Source organism: Chelon labrosus (assembly GCF_963514085.1).
Source record: "Chelon labrosus genome assembly, chromosome: 3".
NCBI lineage: Eukaryota > Metazoa > Chordata > Actinopteri > Mugiliformes > Mugilidae > Chelon > Chelon labrosus.
Genome location: NC_140339.1, coordinates 10003718 through 10023940, shown reverse-complemented (window position 1 = coordinate 10023940; position 20223 = coordinate 10003718). Strand labels below are relative to the sequence as shown.

At 41.2% G+C, this 20223-nt stretch overlaps 1 protein-coding gene across 1 annotated transcript in view; it reads right to left on the bottom strand.

The window, feature by feature from the left end:
- Positions 1-20223, bottom strand: part of adamts7 (a disintegrin-like and metallopeptidase (reprolysin type) with thrombospondin type 1 motif, 7) — a 97246-nt gene that overhangs the window by 25574 nt on the left and 51449 nt on the right. The window contains exons 10-20 of the mRNA XM_084541124.1: positions 18944-19036; positions 17656-17801; positions 13662-13831; positions 13427-13560; positions 11875-11995; positions 11467-11711; positions 9687-9828; positions 5818-5944; positions 4225-4438; positions 1412-3217; positions 963-1115 (exon numbers count right to left, since the gene is read on the bottom strand). Of these exons, the coding sequence (XP_084397250.1) occupies positions 963-1115; positions 1412-3217; positions 4225-4438; positions 5818-5944; positions 9687-9828; positions 11467-11711; positions 11875-11995; positions 13427-13560; positions 13662-13831; positions 17656-17801; positions 18944-19036 (3351 nt within the window). The remainder of the gene's footprint in view (positions 1-962; positions 1116-1411; positions 3218-4224; positions 4439-5817; positions 5945-9686; positions 9829-11466; positions 11712-11874; positions 11996-13426; positions 13561-13661; positions 13832-17655; positions 17802-18943; positions 19037-20223) is intronic.

Below are 20223 nucleotides of genomic sequence, written 5' to 3'. Positions count from 1 at the left end.
GGAAGGAACACACAACGCCATGTGTGAAGAAAAAAATGGCACCAACATCAAAACCTCATCCCAACTGTGAAATAAGGTGGAGGGGGGCATCATGGTTTGGGGCTGCTTTGCTGCCTCAGGGCCTCGACGGATTGCTGTCATCGACGGAAAAACGAATTCCCAAATTTATCAAGACATTTTGCAGGAAAACTTAAAACCATCTGTCCACCAACTGAAGCTAAACAGAGGATGGGTGATGCAACAGGACAACGACCCAAAGCATAGAAGTAAATCAACAACAGAATGGCTTCAACAGAAGAAAATACACTTTCTGGAGTGGCCCAGTCAGAGTCCTGACCTCAGCCCGATTGAGATGCTGTGGCATGACCTCAAGAGAGCGAATCACACCAGACATCCCAAGAATATTACTGAACTGAAACAGTTTTGTAAAGAGGAATGGTTCAAAATTCCTCTTGACCGTTGTGCAGGTCTGATCTGTAACTACAGGAAACGTTTGGTTGAGGTTAATCCTGCCAAAGGAGGGTCAACCAGTTATTAAATCCAAAGGTTCACATACATTTTCCACCCTACACTGTGAATGTTTACACGTTGTGTTCAATAAAAACATGAAAACATATTTTTTTTTTGTGCTGTTTTAGTTTAAGCAGACTGTGTTTGTCTATTGTTGTGACGAAGACGAGATGAAGAGCAGAACACATTTTATGATCAATTTAGGCAGAAATCCAAGTAATCCCAAAGGGTTCACATACTTTTTCTTGCAACTGTATTTACCAGACATGATTTTTGCCAGGTTTATAATCTTAGATGGGGACTGTGATCACAAAGTTGACCTGAGGCTGATAAAATTTACATTATTTTTGCAGGCATTTGAACCCAAATATATTACATTTATTACGTGCTAACAATGGACGTATTATATGTATTGATTTTGGTAGTATATTAGTAATAGCAAGTTGTCTCACCTTGCTCCATTCCCCAACTTTCCACGAGGAGCAGGGACGCAGGTAACACCGCTGGGCTGGTGCAGGTCTCTTCGCTGCATCGCAGTCAGAGTCTGATCCAGTGCTGCAAGCCAAAGGTCTCCAGATGGCACCCAGACCACAGCTGGTGGAGCACTGCCAACAAATACAGTTACACCTCCTCACTCTTCGTGAGTTTAAGGTTGTGTGGCTTTAAGAGCTTTTTTGTGATGCAAAATTTGTTAATGTTACATACAACTCGGCAAGGACGGGAGTAGAAACAAACTATCTCACAAATGTACCGTGAAATTTAATTACGTAAATTGACATTAGCTGCGTTAGCTTGAGGTCAAATAGTGTCTCCGAGCAATTAATTTAAACGTGTACAGGGTACCAGATGCAGTGCCTGCAAAATAAAAGCAGACAGATTTTTTTAATAAATGCACACTCACAGCGCTCCAGTTCCCGGCAATCCAGTAGGCAGCTCTGGTGGCTTGTGTAGAGGCTGACGTTTGGACAGACGTTGGCACTGGAAGTGACCACAGAATAGGTGGATGTGTTGGCAAAGCTGGCCCAGCAGGCGTTGGTGATTTCCTGTGCGGTACTGTTGATGTGCTGTGTTGAAGAGGGGAGCCTGTTCTTGTTGTAAACTGGTATGATGGGTCAGGATCATGGCCAGTGCTGCTCCTCGTCATCGGGGGGATGACTATTGCGTTGTAGTCAAAATCAGGAAATTCAAACAACGGATCTTGGGTTGTGGATTCTGTTCCAGTTGTTTCGCCGAAGGCAGGGTTCGGAGGCGTCTGCTCTGTTGTAGTTGTCAGGAAATGAGCTGGAGGCGGCTGAGCAGCTCCCTCCTGATTTGTAGGAGGTATGGTTTCTGTTCCAGTTAATGACGTGGAGTCATCAGAGGCATTTTGGTTACCTGAGGTTGTTAGAAAGGGAATAGAAAGAGGAGTGTATTTCTCAGAGGCAGGCAGTGAGGTTGTGGCGAGGTTAAGGTCAGTGTCCCATTGATTGCTCTCACTGGTGGCATGTACTGTATTAAAGTTAACCTGATCGATATCTGAATCCTCTATTGTGAAGGCATTTGGAAATATTGTTGACTGGTTGTCAACTGGTTGACTGGTTGTTTGAGGTATTTCTGGATCATTTTCATCCAACTGGACGTCAGTCTTTACCTGATTTACAGTACCTGGTGAGGGAGAGAAAGGCAAAGGACTCTCTACGTCTTCTTGTTCTGCAGAGATATACTCATATCCGTCACGTTCCTCCATCTCCTGAGAATTCACGGTTGTAGAGGCGACAGCATTGATAATGGTTTGAAATCTGGGAGTGGGAGGAGGGGTGACATCCTCAGTATGCCGTTCCTCCTCACTGAGATTGTCAGAGTTTTTTTCAGCCTCCTCCCCATGTTGCCCCCATTTCACAACCTGTGGAGACTGTTGTGAAGTCAAAACCAGACTAGGCTCCTCGCTAATGTTTTCAGGCTGCCACAAACTGATGTTTTTCTCTTGTACTCTTTGTAAATGCTGAGTTGTTGACAGTGGTGGCGAGCGAGTAGTGGACACTGGCAGAAGATGTTCCTCTGATAGAAAATCCTCCAAGTTTTCAGACTCTTTTGTGGCTGAATTTCCACTGTTCTTCACATTGTCCGCTTTTGTGTTCTGGGGCTCTTCAGTTTCCAAACTGTAGGCGGTCTTTGAAATTGTAGAAATTGTGGTTGAGGGAGCTGTTGTACTTTCCATGTAAGGACTTTCTTTCTCTCTAGTGGTCGGCGTGACCGCCTGTGGAACACTGAATCGATGATTGTCCTCTGAATCCCTTTCACCGCTCTCAAAGTCGTCAGACAGGTCCTCGTGAAAATTGATGAAGTTATAGTCGTAGTAAAAGTCATCAACTTGAACACGCTTCACACCCTCAGAGTGATCAGTATCCTCAATGTTATTGTGGTAGTGAAAATCTCCCTCAACAACGTTATTAAGATCATTGTGAGTTCTTGGCTGGGCCCTGGTGGTGCTGTGTTTCGGTGGTGGCTTAACTGCGGGTACGGGGTTAATTTCATTGAGCACTTCTTTGCTGGACCAGCCGCTTCCAGACCACTCGATACCTCCGAAGTTATCCACAACCTGCGGACAGTCTTGTATGTAGCAGGTAGAGACGGCAAGAGGTTTCTTTTGGGGCTCACAGTCAACACCTGTGTTTCTGGTGCAAGTCACGTTACGGTGACGTACTCCACTTCCACACGTTACTGAACACTGTAAAACAAAAAAACACATAAACATAGTTATTACATGTGCCAAGAGCTCCATTAGCATGTATAATGTGTATTGTATATGCTTTGTATCATGAAAAAAGCACATTTAAAAAAAGAAAAAATACAAAGTTATATTTGGAAAAATCATTCTTATTCTGTTGGCATCCATTTCTTGTGCACATTTTAGTAGCTATGAAGGAAAGTCTTGATGACCTTTATATATTCTGACTTATGAGGGTCATGGCCTAAGCCACAACCAGGACTGAATAAGAAGCAACATATAAAAGTTTAGCACTGTATCAACTTATCCTAGAATATTATCATGCTAAAGTGAGCAAATTAGAGAAAATGTCATCCAAGGTGGTGTGAGGACTAGATTTGCTAATTGGCACAAGACAAAAAAGAACAGCTCAGAGTGCTGAGAACCTAATTAGCTCGGCAGGTGGCTGGCCATATAGCAAAGCACCGGACAACCCACATTTTGGTCTGATGATGGTGCTAGCTGAGAAGTTAAGGCTCTGGGGGAAAGATGAAGCAAATTTCTTGGCAAGCCAAATTGGTTTAGTGAGCAATTCACAGTCTGATACTGCTCTCACCAGAGCCAAGCAATGAGCATAGCCAAAATCTATTCCAAGTCGCGTCTATGTGTGAAAACGTCTGTGACCTGAAGATCTGAGGTGGTGATGATGATGATGATGATATCACGAATTAACACTGGATGAAAGTAACAAGTGAATCCTTTGTGTAACAAAAAAGAGAGAATGTAGCATTTGGATTTTGAAAACCTTGATGTTTGTCACACGTGTTGCCAAAGTGAAAGAGAGAAACTAGCAGTTTAGAGCACAAATAACTTTCTCCATTATTCCAAAATAATTCACAGAGAGACATTTTCATAAAAAGTGTCTGTAAAATATTCTGGTTTTGTCAAGTACAATTTGCATTTTCATTTCCCTTTGAATCAGGATATTTGCAGAAAAACCAGAGGCTCGTGTTTCACCCCAGACTCACCTTGGACCAGCCGCCAGTGGTCCAGTTGGATGGACAGGGGATGTGTGTGTTGCAGGAGGACAGTGAGTCAGGTTTAGGCATGTGTTCACAGTGCCTGGGCTCCAAGGCTTCCTGCTCCTCCGCGCTTATTGCCTGGATGCAGAGCACCGTCCTTTTAGCCAAGCCAGAGCTCCCACAGCTCGCCGAGCATTTCTGCCACTCTCCGACCCACCATCTGCACAGGGGGGACACAAAAGATGCAAAGATTTCCAATTTAATGGTATTCTTGTGATGGAAAATGACAAATGCAGATGATTCATGCGCCTTTCGATGGCTTTGTGAGAAAGGTTCACTGAATGCACTTTTATTGTCCTCGGCACAGAATGTCTAGGGAGCAAACAGAAGTGCTGGTCAATAGCAAAGTCTCAAGTTTTACTTCACTGAATAAAATGACGACCCCCAACTGAACCGACACATTCAGCTGGTCCACGGTGAACTATATTGACGCAAGAAAAGCCAACAAATAGCCTCGACTATTATGGTGACGCTAAGAGAGAACATAGAGGCAGGCAGTGTAACAGACCGAACCCTTTACCCTCTGTGAAGGCACTTTATGTTGGTGGTATATTTGTAATAAGCACGGTGTTATGTCACAATTGTATTTATTTTTTTGGTGTGAACCTAAATGTACTGCATCACAAAACAGTGTTTTTGAGGAAAAAAAGACTGCTGGATGATTTGAAAGTATAATTTCAGTGTTGAGCCGTGGTTAATTAGCCACACAGTGCAAAATAAATGTGGGTCTAATCATTAGCCACTAGACAGAAAGAAAGGCACATAACAGTTATAAAACAATTAAACACAGATAGTTATGCTGGTATTTAATAGCAGGAACGTATCCGTTTGTCTGATGAAAACAAAATATCGCTGCTCGACGGCTATTGTGAAAAACACAAGTGGTACTGGCTCAACTTCCTCTTCACATACATGGATTATACTTAGAAACATTTTTTTTTTTTGTGTTAATTGTCCATGCCATACATTGCACTTATAGCTATTATACTGTATAAGAACTTTCAACAACACGACTATTATCTTTTCACAAAATACCGTGGCCCCAGATTGATGCATTTTGGCGCACTTAAAACTTTTGTGCGAGTGGAATTGGTGCAAGTCGTCTCCTGAGAGGAAACTGAAACTGCTTTCCTGTCGGCACTACCGGCAGCTAACAAGTTGCAATTTTGGTGCAATAAAATGTGTGGAAAGTAAAATGTCTGCAGAGAGGTGTTTTTTTTTTTATCTCAGCAACCTGCCAGCTGTATCCTGCCTGATATTTCTATTTCACCTCACTTCCTTCAGTGAAAAAATTACTGACATCTGATATGAAGAGATTATTCTTTCAAAATAGCTATAATTGGTCTTGCTCTACAGAAACAGTTGAAGTATTTGATTTTTTTTCGTGGTAGCAAAGGAGAAAAAATCAAATACTTAAATAACACCATAAACTACAAAGAGCTTACTTCTGCAAAAAAATTAAATAAATGTATTCCCGAGTGTGTGTCTGTGAACACTGCTGCTGTCGTTTTGTTAATAATGTCTGGAAGGTGAACTTACATGGCCGGACACGGATCCTTGTTACACCTGGTTTGGTTATCGTCAGGTCGGGTCAAAGGGTCACAGAAGTGCTCCTCAATAATCCCAGTTGTCTTTTCCACGCAGTGAACAATCTGTCTCTGAACACCTGGAACACCACTAAGAGGTGAGAAGAGGCTCCACGACACGTAGAGCAAACACATGTCTCTGTTACACGTTATGAAACCTGAATCAGGCACCAAAGATTATACCAGTCGAAACCCCGTAATTATTCTGCTTACATAGAAATATCACAAAATGACACACTGCGGTTTCCAATAGCATGACACAAAGCAGTAAAGCAGTACATAAAAGGCCTCGTCTCCTGGGGTTGTGACAGATTTATCCCCCTCCTGTGAGATTGTGTCCATCATTGCTCTCACCCTCCCGAGTGGGCTTCCACTCTGCTCCGATTCTGCCGGGGGCCACAGTGTTTGTTTGACAGCTAATTTACACCATCAGGAACATCTTTTAAAGGTCAAGACAGCTACGTTAGCTTGAAAGGCAAATAAAATGCAAAAGAAAACACATTTAAACAAGGTGGTGGAAAAAAAACAATACGGTGCTTACATGGCTTTTTTGGGACCATTTAGCTTGAACAGGTAACTTTGCATTGTGGTAGACATCTTGGTTTAATGTGGCTAAAACAAGGGCATCCAGTTTTATAAGGGAGCTTGCCATGCCATAACAAAAGCAAAAGAAGGGCTGAGTCATTTCTCTCCATTATTATTAATAAAAATGGAACATATATATTAAAATACTAAAACCAGAGACACAAATGACATTTAAAAACACATATTCTACCTGAGCTGCATTTCTACACACCATAAACATTACATTGCACTCGCGGCATTATAGCCTGAAAGGCAGGTCTGTTTCTGCAGACACTTCTCACCCTGTCAGCAGTGCTGGAGTACTGCTCCATTATCACGATCCACAAATGTAAAAACTACAACTATTGCTCTTGAAGGCATTTGCAGTAATAAGCTTCACCTCCAGACCTCGAATTTAACTTAACACCCCATAAATACGAAACATTGCCACCGACTTGCAAAATCGCTTTAGCCTTGGCGGTCAAGAGGAGCCAGAGGACAGAGAAACTGAGCCAAAGGCGAAAAAACTGAGTGAGGTGAACTTCATAAAAAGCTTTAGTAATAAGCCCTGTCTCCGAACTCTCAATGAGCTGGATTAAAATAATATTCACACTGAGGACAATCTGTACGTTTTATATTAAACAGTCAAATGAGACGTGTTTGATAAAATTCCAATGAGTATAATTTTGAAGTTGGCTTCAAAAAAGATCCTAGTTGCTTAGTTTTGCTAATACAAAAATCACATTTAACTACAGTTACCTCAACAGCTACTTCAGGAAGTCAGGCCTATTCAGCAGTAACATGGTGGACGAGTTTCATCACACGTACACACTGACCACAAGCAGGATTGGATAGAATAGGAGTAGGTGGTGGAGTCCAAATATTAGACTGAATAAATTACATTTATGCTGTCAGCCTGTTAAGTAAATGGACTGTCAAAGTCTACATCAAACTCCAGTCCACTCTGTAAGGCTGGTTAATGACAACTCAACATGTCTGAATCTGTCAAACGAGGCTGTTGTCCTACAAAAGTCCTTTGAATATACAGTCATGAAAAGTATTTTATGCAATGGTAGTTTCAGAAAAGCTGCAGGACATGCTTTCCAGTCTTTATATTCATCCATCAGAGGAGGACAACAGTTTCATGGATTTCTTTTCATTTACATTGTTAGGGCTGTAAATGCTCTTCAAAGCTCATTGCACAGGTCAAAACAACCAGCTCTGATGGTAGATTAGTGTGAACCAAACACCACGATGACAGACTCCTGAGGGAGTGCTGATTTGATGAATAGCTTAATGTAGATGTGGAGACAGTTCTAATGAAGTATTGCTCGGGTTGACTTGTAAAGACACTGCAATTCAGCTTTTTAGAAACCTCCTGAACCCACTCAGCTGTTTAAATCGTGTCTCACTGTATTACGTTCAAATTCTTCTTTCAATTTTAGATGAAACAGAATTACTTTCAATGAATCATTTTCATTTATAATTTTTCTAATTCTTCATTCCTTGTCATAATTCCTTTTCAGAAACAGGCGTCAAGTGGGGTTAAGTCGAGTCAGATGATTGAATAAGTTCACAATTCACAGTTCACAAACATGCTTTGCAACAGAAAGAAATAGATAAAACGATTGAATAAAACATCAAGGAGAAATTCAACACAGAGTAATAGAAAAAAGACTGGTAAAATCCTCCGCAGTGTGTAGCCTTTACTGCGCAGGCATGATCCCCTGTGAGCTTCTGTCTAGACCTCAAGCAAACAAAAGCATCTGGTCAAAGGTTCTAGTGCCTTAGAGGGGTGCGGAGGCATTAAATTGCTGGATTTTCACGAGATTCATGAGATCACAAGATTACAGGACAACTCATCTTGACGTTTTTCTGGCTGTGTACTTGTGGTTGATCCACAGAGGTGCAGACCAATCAGGATCCTGCAATGGCAGCTATGGGTGTGTTTTAGTCAGGACAGTGGTCAGTCCACAGATCATTCATGTGTGGATTATCCTCACAAAGACGTCAAAAAAACGTCGACACGCCAAGTGCAAAGCCCACTGACCACTAGCTAGCTCCTCGGACTGGAGACTGTTGTGTTTTGCTCGAGATACACAGGAAATAGATGCATGGTTTCACCTTCCATTACTGAAAGTGTATGTCCTTTTACAAAAGGTTTCCAAGGACATTTGCTCATACAGTTATGTGTGTCTAAAGACCACAATATGATATTATTTTTGATTCAAAGATCCAGAGCCAGTGAGTACGATCCCTGAAATGAATACTCTATCCATAATGCTGTCCATATGTTTTATAGTATAAATCCCTGAAAATAAGAATAGATGTGTTGTTGTTATCTTTGTGACCTTCATATCTGTCATAAGCTGCTCTGAGTCTGTGATGTTGTGTTACAATATTTGTACAGTAGACAGGAAAACAGACAAACCAAACAGTGGATCAAGAGAAAGATTTTGGTATTTGCCGGAGCAAAGTCAGTTCCCTGCGTAGCGGTTAGTCTGAGCCACAAAAAATACAGGGGTGGGAAAGTTGGCTTCCAGGCAAGGGGACAGGGAAGGGTGACACGAGTGCTGCAATCCACAACTTCACCACTAGATGGCACTATATACTACACGCTGGACCTTTAATAACAGTCCAATAAAGATTTTGTGGTGTTTCCATTTTCTGTTTTTTGTTGTTGGTGAACCAGTGGAATGAGACATATTGAATAAAAATGTGAAAGGATGAAAAGATGAATGGGACCAAGAATGCTTTCCTCTGGTCATGTTACTGTATGCCCTCTATTATATAAAAATATTAACAATGAGAAATATCTCTCAAGCCTCTGGCTATTTACTGAATTTCCTCACTTTTGACATCTTTTTTAGTAAACACTGAGACTTCGTAGTTGACGTAATCGATGTTGTTGATCCTGTTTGAAAACCTGTTTGAAACCTTCTTGAAAATTTTAATTTTAACGCAAAAAATATATATCTAATTCTTATACAAATACTTCTTTATACTTTAACAATTTGACCTTCACTACAGAATGTACAGGAATAGCAAACTAAACAATTTCTATTCTATATTATTTTCATTTCCTGACTTAATGTAGCATAGAGTTCTGCCGTCAAATTATCGATTAAGAAAATTTTTTGTAAGCAGTAAGCCTGCTCCCAAGGATTCTTGAACGTGCATTGAAAAACCAAGAATTAAACATTCCTCTATCTCTGTACATGCATACCAGCCTATTTACAGCAAAAATGTATCGCTTACCTGCTCCACAGGTGACACTGCATTCAGTCCATGAGCCATACTTCCAAAAGAAAACTGAATCAGGGATGCTGTTGTCCTCTGAAAAATTTCGACTGATGGTGTACTCATACCGTACTCCTGGATTGGTCTCCTGAAAGAGAAGCTGGAACATACACAAGAAAATACATTGAACAAAGAGAGAACTATGAGTCAGAATATTCACAGGAATTAAAGAATTCAATCACAAACTACTAGTACGAGTCACATGACATGGACTCAAGTTGGAATTTGCGTTTCAGATTTAATGATTTCACACACAATAGAAAGCACGCCACACTAGTTTTTCCAGACCACAAGCTCCGTTTGGGTCATTTGTCAGCTTAAACAAACAGATGTTGCAGGTCCCCTTGCTGATTCATACTTTGACTTTCACTTGAAATAAGATGGAAAACCAGCTTCTAAATGGCCACGTGCTGCATCACAGTAACAGAATTAGAAGATAAGAATAATAAGAATAAGAATAAGAATACCTTTATTTGTCCCACAATGTTAATGTCACTGCTTTTAATGAAAATTAATGATTTCTGATGGGATTGCTGTGAATGTGATCCGGTTGCGGTGTTTTTGGCCTGAGCCTGAAACACAGTCAGTGCACCCAAGATTGATGTGGCAGGTGAGGTATTTGGCAGCCATAATGTATACATTAGCTGGATAGCTTTCTTTGATTGATGGTTAGAAGTAATTCCTCCGTCAGTTGAATGATCGTTTGGTTTGTAAAAAATTCTCAAAATACTTTGTCACAGCTCCAAAGGCGCCACCACCATCGTAGTGCTCGATTTGCCCAATTTGCAGTCCAAACCTCAAGTCTTCAAAATACACCGATGAGGCATAACATTATGACCTTATGTTGTCTAGGTCTCCCTTGTGCCGCCAAAACAGTTGTGACTCATCAGAGAACAGACATGGGCCTTCTGAGGGTGTCCTGTGGTGTCTGGCAACACAGTGTTGTAAGTGGGGGCCCAATGGGTTGAGGGGAGGGCCCTCTGTGGATCATCCCACAGATACTTGATCAGTTTGGGGTCTAGTGAATTTGGAGGCCAGGTCAACACCTTGTGCTGTTCTTCATGTCTTTTTTTTTTTTTTTAGTTGTTCCTAAACCGTTTTTGGGTGTGTTCCTGTGTCAGGCTGCATCCTGCTGGGGATGGCTGCTGACATCAAGGAGTTTCATTGCTATGGGGTGGGGGTGTCTGGTCTACGTGGGTGGTACGTGTCTAAGTACCATCCACACGAATGCCAGGTTCAAAGGTTTCCCAGCAGAACGTTGTATTGTCACAAGATGGTCAATGTTATTTACTTACTTCCTCACTCCTGTCAGTGGCTTTAATGTTGTGGCTGATCGGTGTAACTAAATATTAAGCAGAAACTTTTTTTTAAATCTTCAAAACTATGAACCAAATATTTTTGCACAAAACTTTCAGCTTAGTGTTTACTAAAATAGTTGCCAGCTGGTAAAGAGAGCATTCTGACTTACTAGGATCCCAGAAGTCAAAGTTGAGGAAAGACTTTAGACACTCTTTTGACTTGCAAAACAGTGACTTTGTCCCATCTCTGAACACAACAAATATCTTTTCTATAATTTCGGTTTTCATCAAGTGAATCAAGAGACTAATTAAAGCAAAGATTTGTTTCTAAACCAGTTTCTTTATTCAACTTGATCAAGACAAATACCTGCTAAGATCAAGCAACAACACTGGTGCTCACATGTTGTTTTAAGATACACTCATCATCGGTTTAATCGTACCTGAATCCACAGTGGTTCCATTGTGGGCCCAGGAGACGTCAGGTTTTCCAGGTGTCCTGTCCTCTCGTAGGTAAACACGGTTCCAGCTGCCTTGTACTCTCCGTTCCACTGGATCGTCCAGCCGCCATTCAGAAAATACTTGTTGGGATTGTCACTTCGTAATGCCAAGAAATTCCCTGCTTCAGCCAACTCCTCAATCCGAATGTCCCAGGCTCCCTCTGGGATCAGACCAATATCTACATAACCTGAAGGACATGATATTTTATTGTAAGAGTGGAGGAGGCAGAGCAGAGATAAAACCTTTTATGGCCAGTTCCCAAAGAGGAAAACAAATTACTGAGTTTTTTTTCCATTTAATTGTCCTCCACATTGTGTCAAAATGTATTCTACAAAAAGGCAAGAACATACCGAGTCCTTCACTCTCTTCAAATGTTCTCCTCACAGTAGTACAGGTGGAGCCATTTCCATTACAGACTCCACAGCGGTCCTCTACAGCACTGGAGTCAATCACATAATCACAGCCTATATTCTGTAAAACAAAAAGAATAAAATCCACAACATGTAACAGATGTGCAGCAGTTTGGGGGATCTTAACATTTTCCTCTAGAGGCATTTAGGTCACACTGAGTTTCACATAAAGCCCTGATTACTGCTTCTTGCTGATAAGGATCAATTCATGCACACTGTAAAAAAAATAAAATAAATAAATAAATAAAAAAACATAAACACCTTGCCTCTGGGACCTTATTCAGATATGGCAAGCAGAAATCCCAGTCATCCTTAATATTGTTCTGTGCAGGAACAATGAACATATTTGCAGCAGAACACGGATGCTGCATTATGACTTGTTGTTGTGTCATAGCGATGGGAATTACTGTAGGATGGCAGTGTCTTTGTTGCCTTCTTGCACCACGAAGTAAGGCTCTAAAGGCTCCATGCAGGCTGTCATTGGTTGATGCGGTGTGACTTACGTGTTGTAATGTAATTGGTGAGTTTCAGTTTTGAGGTCTCCAGGTAATATCAAAGTAATCAAGGTAAGTGACTAAAAGGTGCTGCGCTGAATCGCTAGGGATGGTAACACCTGGTCCTGTCAAGCAAATGCAGTCAGGGGATTAAATTATAATTATTGATGCACTCGTGTGTAAAGATCAGACTAAGTTTAATTAAGTTTCAGTGTGGCCTTTACTGTCCTGCTAATGGATCCCGGGCATCTCAATATTTTCAAAACTCAAAATACTTTAATTTAACCAAATATCAAGCAGGTTTTTTTTTTTTTTTTTAATCTTCAAAACTCAGAGGCACTTCTTTTTTAAATCAAATATTCACCTCAACGTTTATTATGCATTATTAGTACCCCAAAACTTTCAACATAATTCATCGATTAATTATATTTTTCGATATTAATTAGCCTGCAGCTACAGTTACTACGTTATCAAATAAATATGAATGTAAAACTATATTTAATGAATGTGCTTGAATAAATCCAAAACTGTTATTTTCCACCACCGACAAAAATATATAAAATACAGCAACTCCTCAAAACACAAAATGGCGCAGGTAAGGCAGAGACCATGCTGGCGCCTGACAAGAATGTCACCAAATGTCAAAATGTCAGAGCCCAGAGTCTGTGACTGCTGTCCACTGTATCACTGACTGGCATTTTGGCCCAGGGTGATAGCCGCCTGCTATCTTGCAAGATAACAGCCAGCACATTTTTCTATCAACATGCTAATTGTCAGGCAGAATGTCAAATACGCAACAACACGGCTGCAGAGAAAACAAGGTGAGGGTTAACTGAAAGCGCTGTCCGTCTGACAGAAGCACTGAAATAAAACAGAAAGGCGAGGAGTCAATAAATCAATACGTCTTGTTTGGAAACCCGAGAGAAACAAACGGGCACAACAAGACATACAAAGTATTTGTTAGAGAATACGTGGAATAGTAAGTACAGTACTGATACCTTACAGATGCCGTTGATGCACATGTCTCGGCTTTTGTTGCCTTCGTAGCACGGCGTCCCGTCGGTGACAGCGTCCTGCATCTTTTCAGAAAAATGTTCGTTCAGTGGACGGCAGTGGAGTTCACAGGGGTTTACTGTTGGGGGAGACGCAACAGGAAAAAAGATCGAACTTGTTTTGACAACGAACAACTGAAAGATATCTTTAGAGAATCTGCATCGTAAATGATCTGCTCACCTCTGTTGATGACTGCTTCCCACTTGTGGAACTTGCCCTTGTAGGGCAGGGTGTTGAAGTGACTACACTGGATGTCTCTGAAGGAGGGCAGGTCATCAGGGCACGGTGCCGTGCTGCAGGTCTTATACCTCCGTCGCTCTCCCAGACAATACTTTCCTCTGTACCTTGGACTGAAGGAGGGTCAGAGACGATATTTTAGTGAGGCTCGATGAGATTTATCTTAAAAGTCTATTATTAAATGAAGCTTATGAGAAGGCGCTTTGAAAATTATACACCAGATAACCCACTCAAAAAAAAAAATGATGGTTCAAGGTCTCAGAAGGAGGCCGGCACTTTTCTGAGCTTAACGTGTTATTAATTTTTTTGAATGGCTGCCTAATGACTTGACAATGTCTCTCTCAGATGTGATGTAATTATTTGGATTCGCAAGCTTTGTTGGCACTTTAAGGATTGTCTGGCACCGGCTGTTTTTAAATCTGTGAGGACAACTAACCACCAAGGGAGTCTTTGGTTCCATACTACATCTGTTGTCGTGGTCTCATCAGCCTGCCCAGTCTTCATGGCCTCCTGCAGTTAACCACTCCTATCTGAATGAACAACTCTTATATTCTCAAATTGCCATGTAACATCATCAGCTATATACATATATGACTTCATGAGGTGGTGCAGGTCCAACCATCTGCAGCTGAACACCTCCAAGACCAAGGAGATGGTGGTGGACTTCAGAAGGAAGAAATCACATCTCCAACCTGTGTCCATCAACGGGGTCCATGTGGAGGTGGTCCGGACTTACAAATATCTGGGGCTGCAGCTGGACGACAGGCTGGACTGGACAACAAACATGGACACACTCCACAGGAAAGGACAGAGCCGTCTGTACTTCCTGAGAAGGCTGGGGTCCTTCAACGTCTGCAAAAAACTGCTGCAGATGTTTTACCAGTCTGTGGTGGCCAGCGTCCTCGTCTATGCTGTGGTTTACTGGGGAGGAAGCAGCAAGAAGAGGGACGCTGCTCGACTGGACAGACTGGTGAGGAGGGCTGGCTCAGTGGTGGGCACAGAGCTGGACTCTCTGGTGACAGTGGCAGAGAGAAGGACCCTAGACAAACTGCTGTCCATACTGGACAACGCCCACCACCCTCTGCACAACACCTTCATCAGGCATAGGAGTGTGTTCAGTGGCAGGCTGCTGTCTCAATCCTGCTCCACCAACAGACTGAAAAACTCTTTCGTCCCCCTGGCCATCAGGCTGTACAACAGCTCTCAGTGATGGCAGGAGACACAATAGACAATGGACATACCTTTTTGCACCTACTTACTGGACACTCTGTCATTACCATGTCTGTCTACCTCTGCTACATGTGGTGACTGTGATTTTCATTCATTTTTTCCCATTTGTAGCTCTCATATTTATAAAAAAACAAACAAAAAAAAAAACAAAAAACCTTCTACTTCTACTGGTCACTTTATATTTCTAACAGGTCACTTTATATTTATATTTCTAACAGGTCACTTTATATTTTAACATAGTTTATAGTTGTATAAACATTTTATTTCTAGTCACTTTATACACTATATTACCAAAAGTATTCGCTCACCTGCCTTTACTCATTCTATGAACTGAAGTGCCATCCCATTCCTAACTCATAGAATTCAATATGATGTCGGTCCACCTTTTGCAGCTATTACAGCTTCAACTCTTCTGGGAAGACTGTCCACAAGGTTGAGGAGAGTGTTTATAGGAATTTTTGACCATTCTTCCAAAAGCGCATTGGTGAGGTCACACACTGATGTTGGTCGAGAAGGCCTGGCTCTCAGTCTCCGCTCTAATTCATCCCAAAGGTGTTCTATCGGGTTCAGGTCAGGACTCTGTGCAGGCCAGTCAAGTTCATCCACACCAGACTCTGTCATCCACGTCTTTATGGACCTTGCTTTGTGCACTGGTGCACAGTCATGTTGGAAGAGGAAGGGGCCCGCTCCAAACTGTTCCCACAAGGTTGGGAGCATGGAATTGTCCAAAATGTTTTGGTATCCTGAAGCATTCAATGTTCCTTTCACTGGAACTAAGGGGCCAAGCCCAGCTCCTGAAAAACAACCCCATACCATAATTCCTCCTCCACCAAATTTCACAGTTGGCACAATGCAATCTGAAATGTACCGTTCTCCTGGCAACCTCCAAACCCAGACTCGTCCATCAGATTGCCAGATGGTAAAGCGTGATTCATCACTCCAGAGAACGCGTCTCCACTGCTCTAGAGGCCAGTGGCGGCGTGCTTTACACCATTGCATCCGACGCCTTGCATTGCACTTGGTGATGTGTGGCTTGGCTGCAGCTGCTCGGCCATGGAAACCCATTCCATGAAGCTCTCTGCGTACTGTACTTGGGCTAATCTGAAGGTCACATGAAGTTTGTAGCTCTGTAGCAATTGACTGTGCAGAAAGTCGGCGACCTCTTTGCACTATGCGCTTCAGCATCCGCTGACCCCTCTCCGTCACTTTACGTGGCCTACCACTTCGTGGCTGAGTTGCTGTTTTTCCCAAACGCTTCCATTTTGTTATAATAGAGCTGACAGTTGACTGTGGAATATTTAGGAGCGAGGAAATTTCACGACTGGATTTGTTGCACAAGTGGCATCCTATGACAGTTCCACGCTGGAATTCACTGAGCTCCTGAGAGCGGCCCATTCTTTCACAAATGTCTTGTTTCACAGTCTGCATGCCTGAGTGCTTGAATTTATACACCTGGGGCCAGGCCAAGTGATTAGAACACCTGATTCTGATCATTTGAATGGGTGAGCGAATACTTTTGGTAATATAGTGTATTTCTTATATAGCTTTTGTATTTTATGTTCAATGTACAGTATGTTACTGCTACTGGATGCTTGAATTTCCCTCGGGATTAATAAAGTATCTATCTATCTATCTATCTATCTATCTATCTATCTATCTATCTCTATCTATCTAAATGCTTTTAGTCAGATGTATGTTTATCTTACTCCTCCTATCCTCTCTCTTCTCTCTCTTTTCTGTCTCTACCCGGCCGGCCTTAGGCAGATGGGTCCCTCTATATGAGCTTAAGGTTCTGTTCAAGGTCTCTTCCTGTTAAAAGGGAGTTTCTCCTTACCATCGTGGGCTTCAGGTTTGCTCTGGGGGTTTCAGGCCGGATTTTGTAAAGCGTCTTGATAGTGTATCATCCAACTGTTTTGTTAATTAGGATGTTCCCAGATTTGTTTCGTTGTATCAAGTTCAATTATGTGTATTATCTATCTGAATGTTCAATGAAGAGTAACAGCATTACACTGGTGAAATACTATCTATCCTCTTACATGAATACATTTACTTCACGTCAACAAACCTTTCAATAGATTGCTTGCACAGAGAAGAGAAGTAAGAGAGAAGTCTTTTATTTTTTAATGTGGATATCAATATAATCTGTTTTAGGCACATCGGTGGATATTATATTTTTCTTAGCTTAAACTTAAATTTCTTTGGGCTAAACTAAGAAAACTTCATCTGCTGAAGATTTGAAAGCTAAATCTGCAAGCTGCGATTCACCACAATAAACATATTGTACTATTTATCTGCCCGGATTTGTTGTTTGGCCCCTGCTCTTTAGATTACGTAACGGTCTCTCGCCGGCAGACTGCTGTAAAATAACAATGGTGAATTAAAATGCTTCCCGGGGCTCCTTTCATTATCTATACATCAATCAAAATCCCTGCTGTTGCCTCTGCTTAAAATAGCCTCATTCCTCCCTGTTCAAACAGAGACTCTCCATTCATTAAAACTTAGCGTCCAAAGTATAATTAGCATTTTATTTTACCCTCAACTCTGGATTGTGTTTATTAGTTATTAAACGCTGGAGGAAATTTTTATTCATGGGTCATCAGAAGTTGATTATTTTTCTCGTTCAGAGAAGGTTAAACACAGATTCGGGGTTGACTTCATTTATTTTATTAGCCTTATCTCCCCTAAATAATTAAAGAAGCATACTTACACCGGGTTATCGCAGTCTCTTTCGGCACTCTGGACACCGGCCCCGCATGTCCTCGAACAGCCCGACCACTCGCTCCAGGAACCCCAGCCACCGTTAACACTCTCTGGGTAGTTTCCAACGGCTACACACTCCCCACTGAAACACCACTGATAATAATAAAAAAAATTATAATGTAACATAATGATCAATGAAAGAGTAAATGAAAACATAATCTAAGTTCCATCTTTTTGCCAGGAAATGAATGTTTCATGAATCCTTTTGTCATAAATGCAGAGAGTCTGGGTTTCCTCTGCAGTTTAAAAACGTATGACATTAGCTGTCAGTGGAAACAGAGGAAACATTAGATGCAACTCTTTTTAATTAGTGTGATTTTGACTGCCATGTACTAAATTAATAATGAAATGAAATGCATCAGACAATAGGGAAACATGCTTAACCAAATTAAATATTAGAGGAAATCCAGAAAATGTATTACTTTGATAGGAAAAAGAAAAAAAACTACTTAAAAAAAACAACATCACTTTACTCAGGATATAGTGCAGAATTTAAATCTCTTCCTTTCTGGCACTGAGAACAATTACACAAATACTGCAGGTAAGGAACCATATGTAAAATCCACAGGCTCTTCTCTTCTTTCAGAATTTTTTTTTTCCATCATAGGCTCCAACATACTACCACTCACTGTAAATTACTCCAACTCTAGAGGTTGCTGCCTTTTCAACCCTGGCAAAACAGTCCTTTGATTGAAGTAAGACACATTCCTAGCAGTGTGCCAGCTCCGATATGTACTCTGGTGTACTGTGAAATGCAGGGACATTTACCTTTATCAGCACTGTGTGACCTCATTTGCCCAAGGAATGAAAAATGACTTTATTTGTTTATACACGAATCCCAAACTCCAGCTTTAGTGAGTTTAGTATTGCACTTATCACACATTTCATTTTGCACCTTTACTGCTGCAAAGCACCTAAAAGTGTTTTATGTTTAATGTATAGGATACTAATGCCACGGATATTATGTTCCAGTGTTACTGCTGAATAATATATTTTCTGCTAATGTTCCAAAAACCTAGGGTCTGCCTTGTTACCACATTTTGACTCAAATACGGATTTTATAAATCAATACAGCACACGGGAGAGACTCCCATCAAACAGAGCCCTTCTCTTCGACAATAAAATATAGAATATGATATAAAAATAATAGCTGTCGACAACAATATTAACATTTATATCAATAATCATTTGCATCACAATCTGCTCCTTTCACAGTCACGAAATGAAAGACTCACCTTGTCCTCACCACAACCCGTTCCATCCACCGCCCCATCCAGCTTTGAGTGGCAGGTTGTTCCCACCGTGCACCACAGAGTGCTGCATACATTCTACAAAAACAGGGTGAGATCAATGTCCAATTTCAAAACATGCTGTTGTTTACGGATGCATTCGTGTCTACGCTCACTCACTAGTTCATTAAGTACGCTAATGAAAACGAATGCATTTCAGTCTAAGAGTCCCGCACTAGATCTCAGCTTCATGAAGGTTATGGTATTCAGGTTTTGTTTAAAATAACTCAGAGAGCTGTTTATCCAAAAAGGGTTCAAAAAAGGCAACTGGACTTGTAGAGTTTTTTGAGAATCCAATAATGTTTCTATTATTTTGACAACCCCAGTTCATGCAAGGACAGGGGTAAATAAAAGAAACAGTTTACAATACAGTTCAACAGGTCAAGTCATGAAGGTGGATTTAATGCAGGACTGTTATAGTACATTTGCTTTCAATACTGTACCTAATCATCTGCCATTTGAGTGTACATATACTTTACTGATCCTACAGAGGGAAGCTGTTATTTTATGGTGTTTCCTGATGATAGAACATCCATATTGTGTAATCTGCTGTAAAAGTGGAACATGACCTTTTTCCATTAAATATAAAAACACCAGTGTTCTCCTCTTAGTGATTGTAGCTGCTGCCATAGCACTGCCTCTATGTATGTAATCTTCTTGTCTGTCAAAACAGGCTTATTTTTTATTTATTTATTTATTTTTAGCTCGTCTGACTAAACTGTCTGAATTTCCACCGGAGTTCCAAAAGATCTCATTAATATTGATCACTGATGTTTACCCCGACACACAAAAGCCTAATGCTCGTTCTGGCTCTGAGTGATAAGATGTGTCATCTCTTCCGACGCCACAGATCAGATAGGGATTACAGACAGGGGCTATCCAGCAAGGACTGCTGAGATCCCCATCTATCTTCTAGAGAAGCATCACACTCTTCTGCATGGAATGATAGCCTTGGGCGGTATGTACTGAATTTATTCTTTCACTCTGGGAGCCACTAGCCATTAGTTCTCGGCATCACGTCCGAGAGTCCAACTGTGATGTTTTCGTAAGATATTTTTGGATGACGAAGGTGCACTCACTCTAAAACCCCCTCTGATTTAAAATCTGCATTTTAGAGCAGCAGTTCAACTTATGGACTGTCTCTTTGCAGAGTTTAAAAACAACCTGTATGATATTCAACTCTTTAATCACGTTTGGTAGATCAATGTTAAAGGGGAATTATTGTT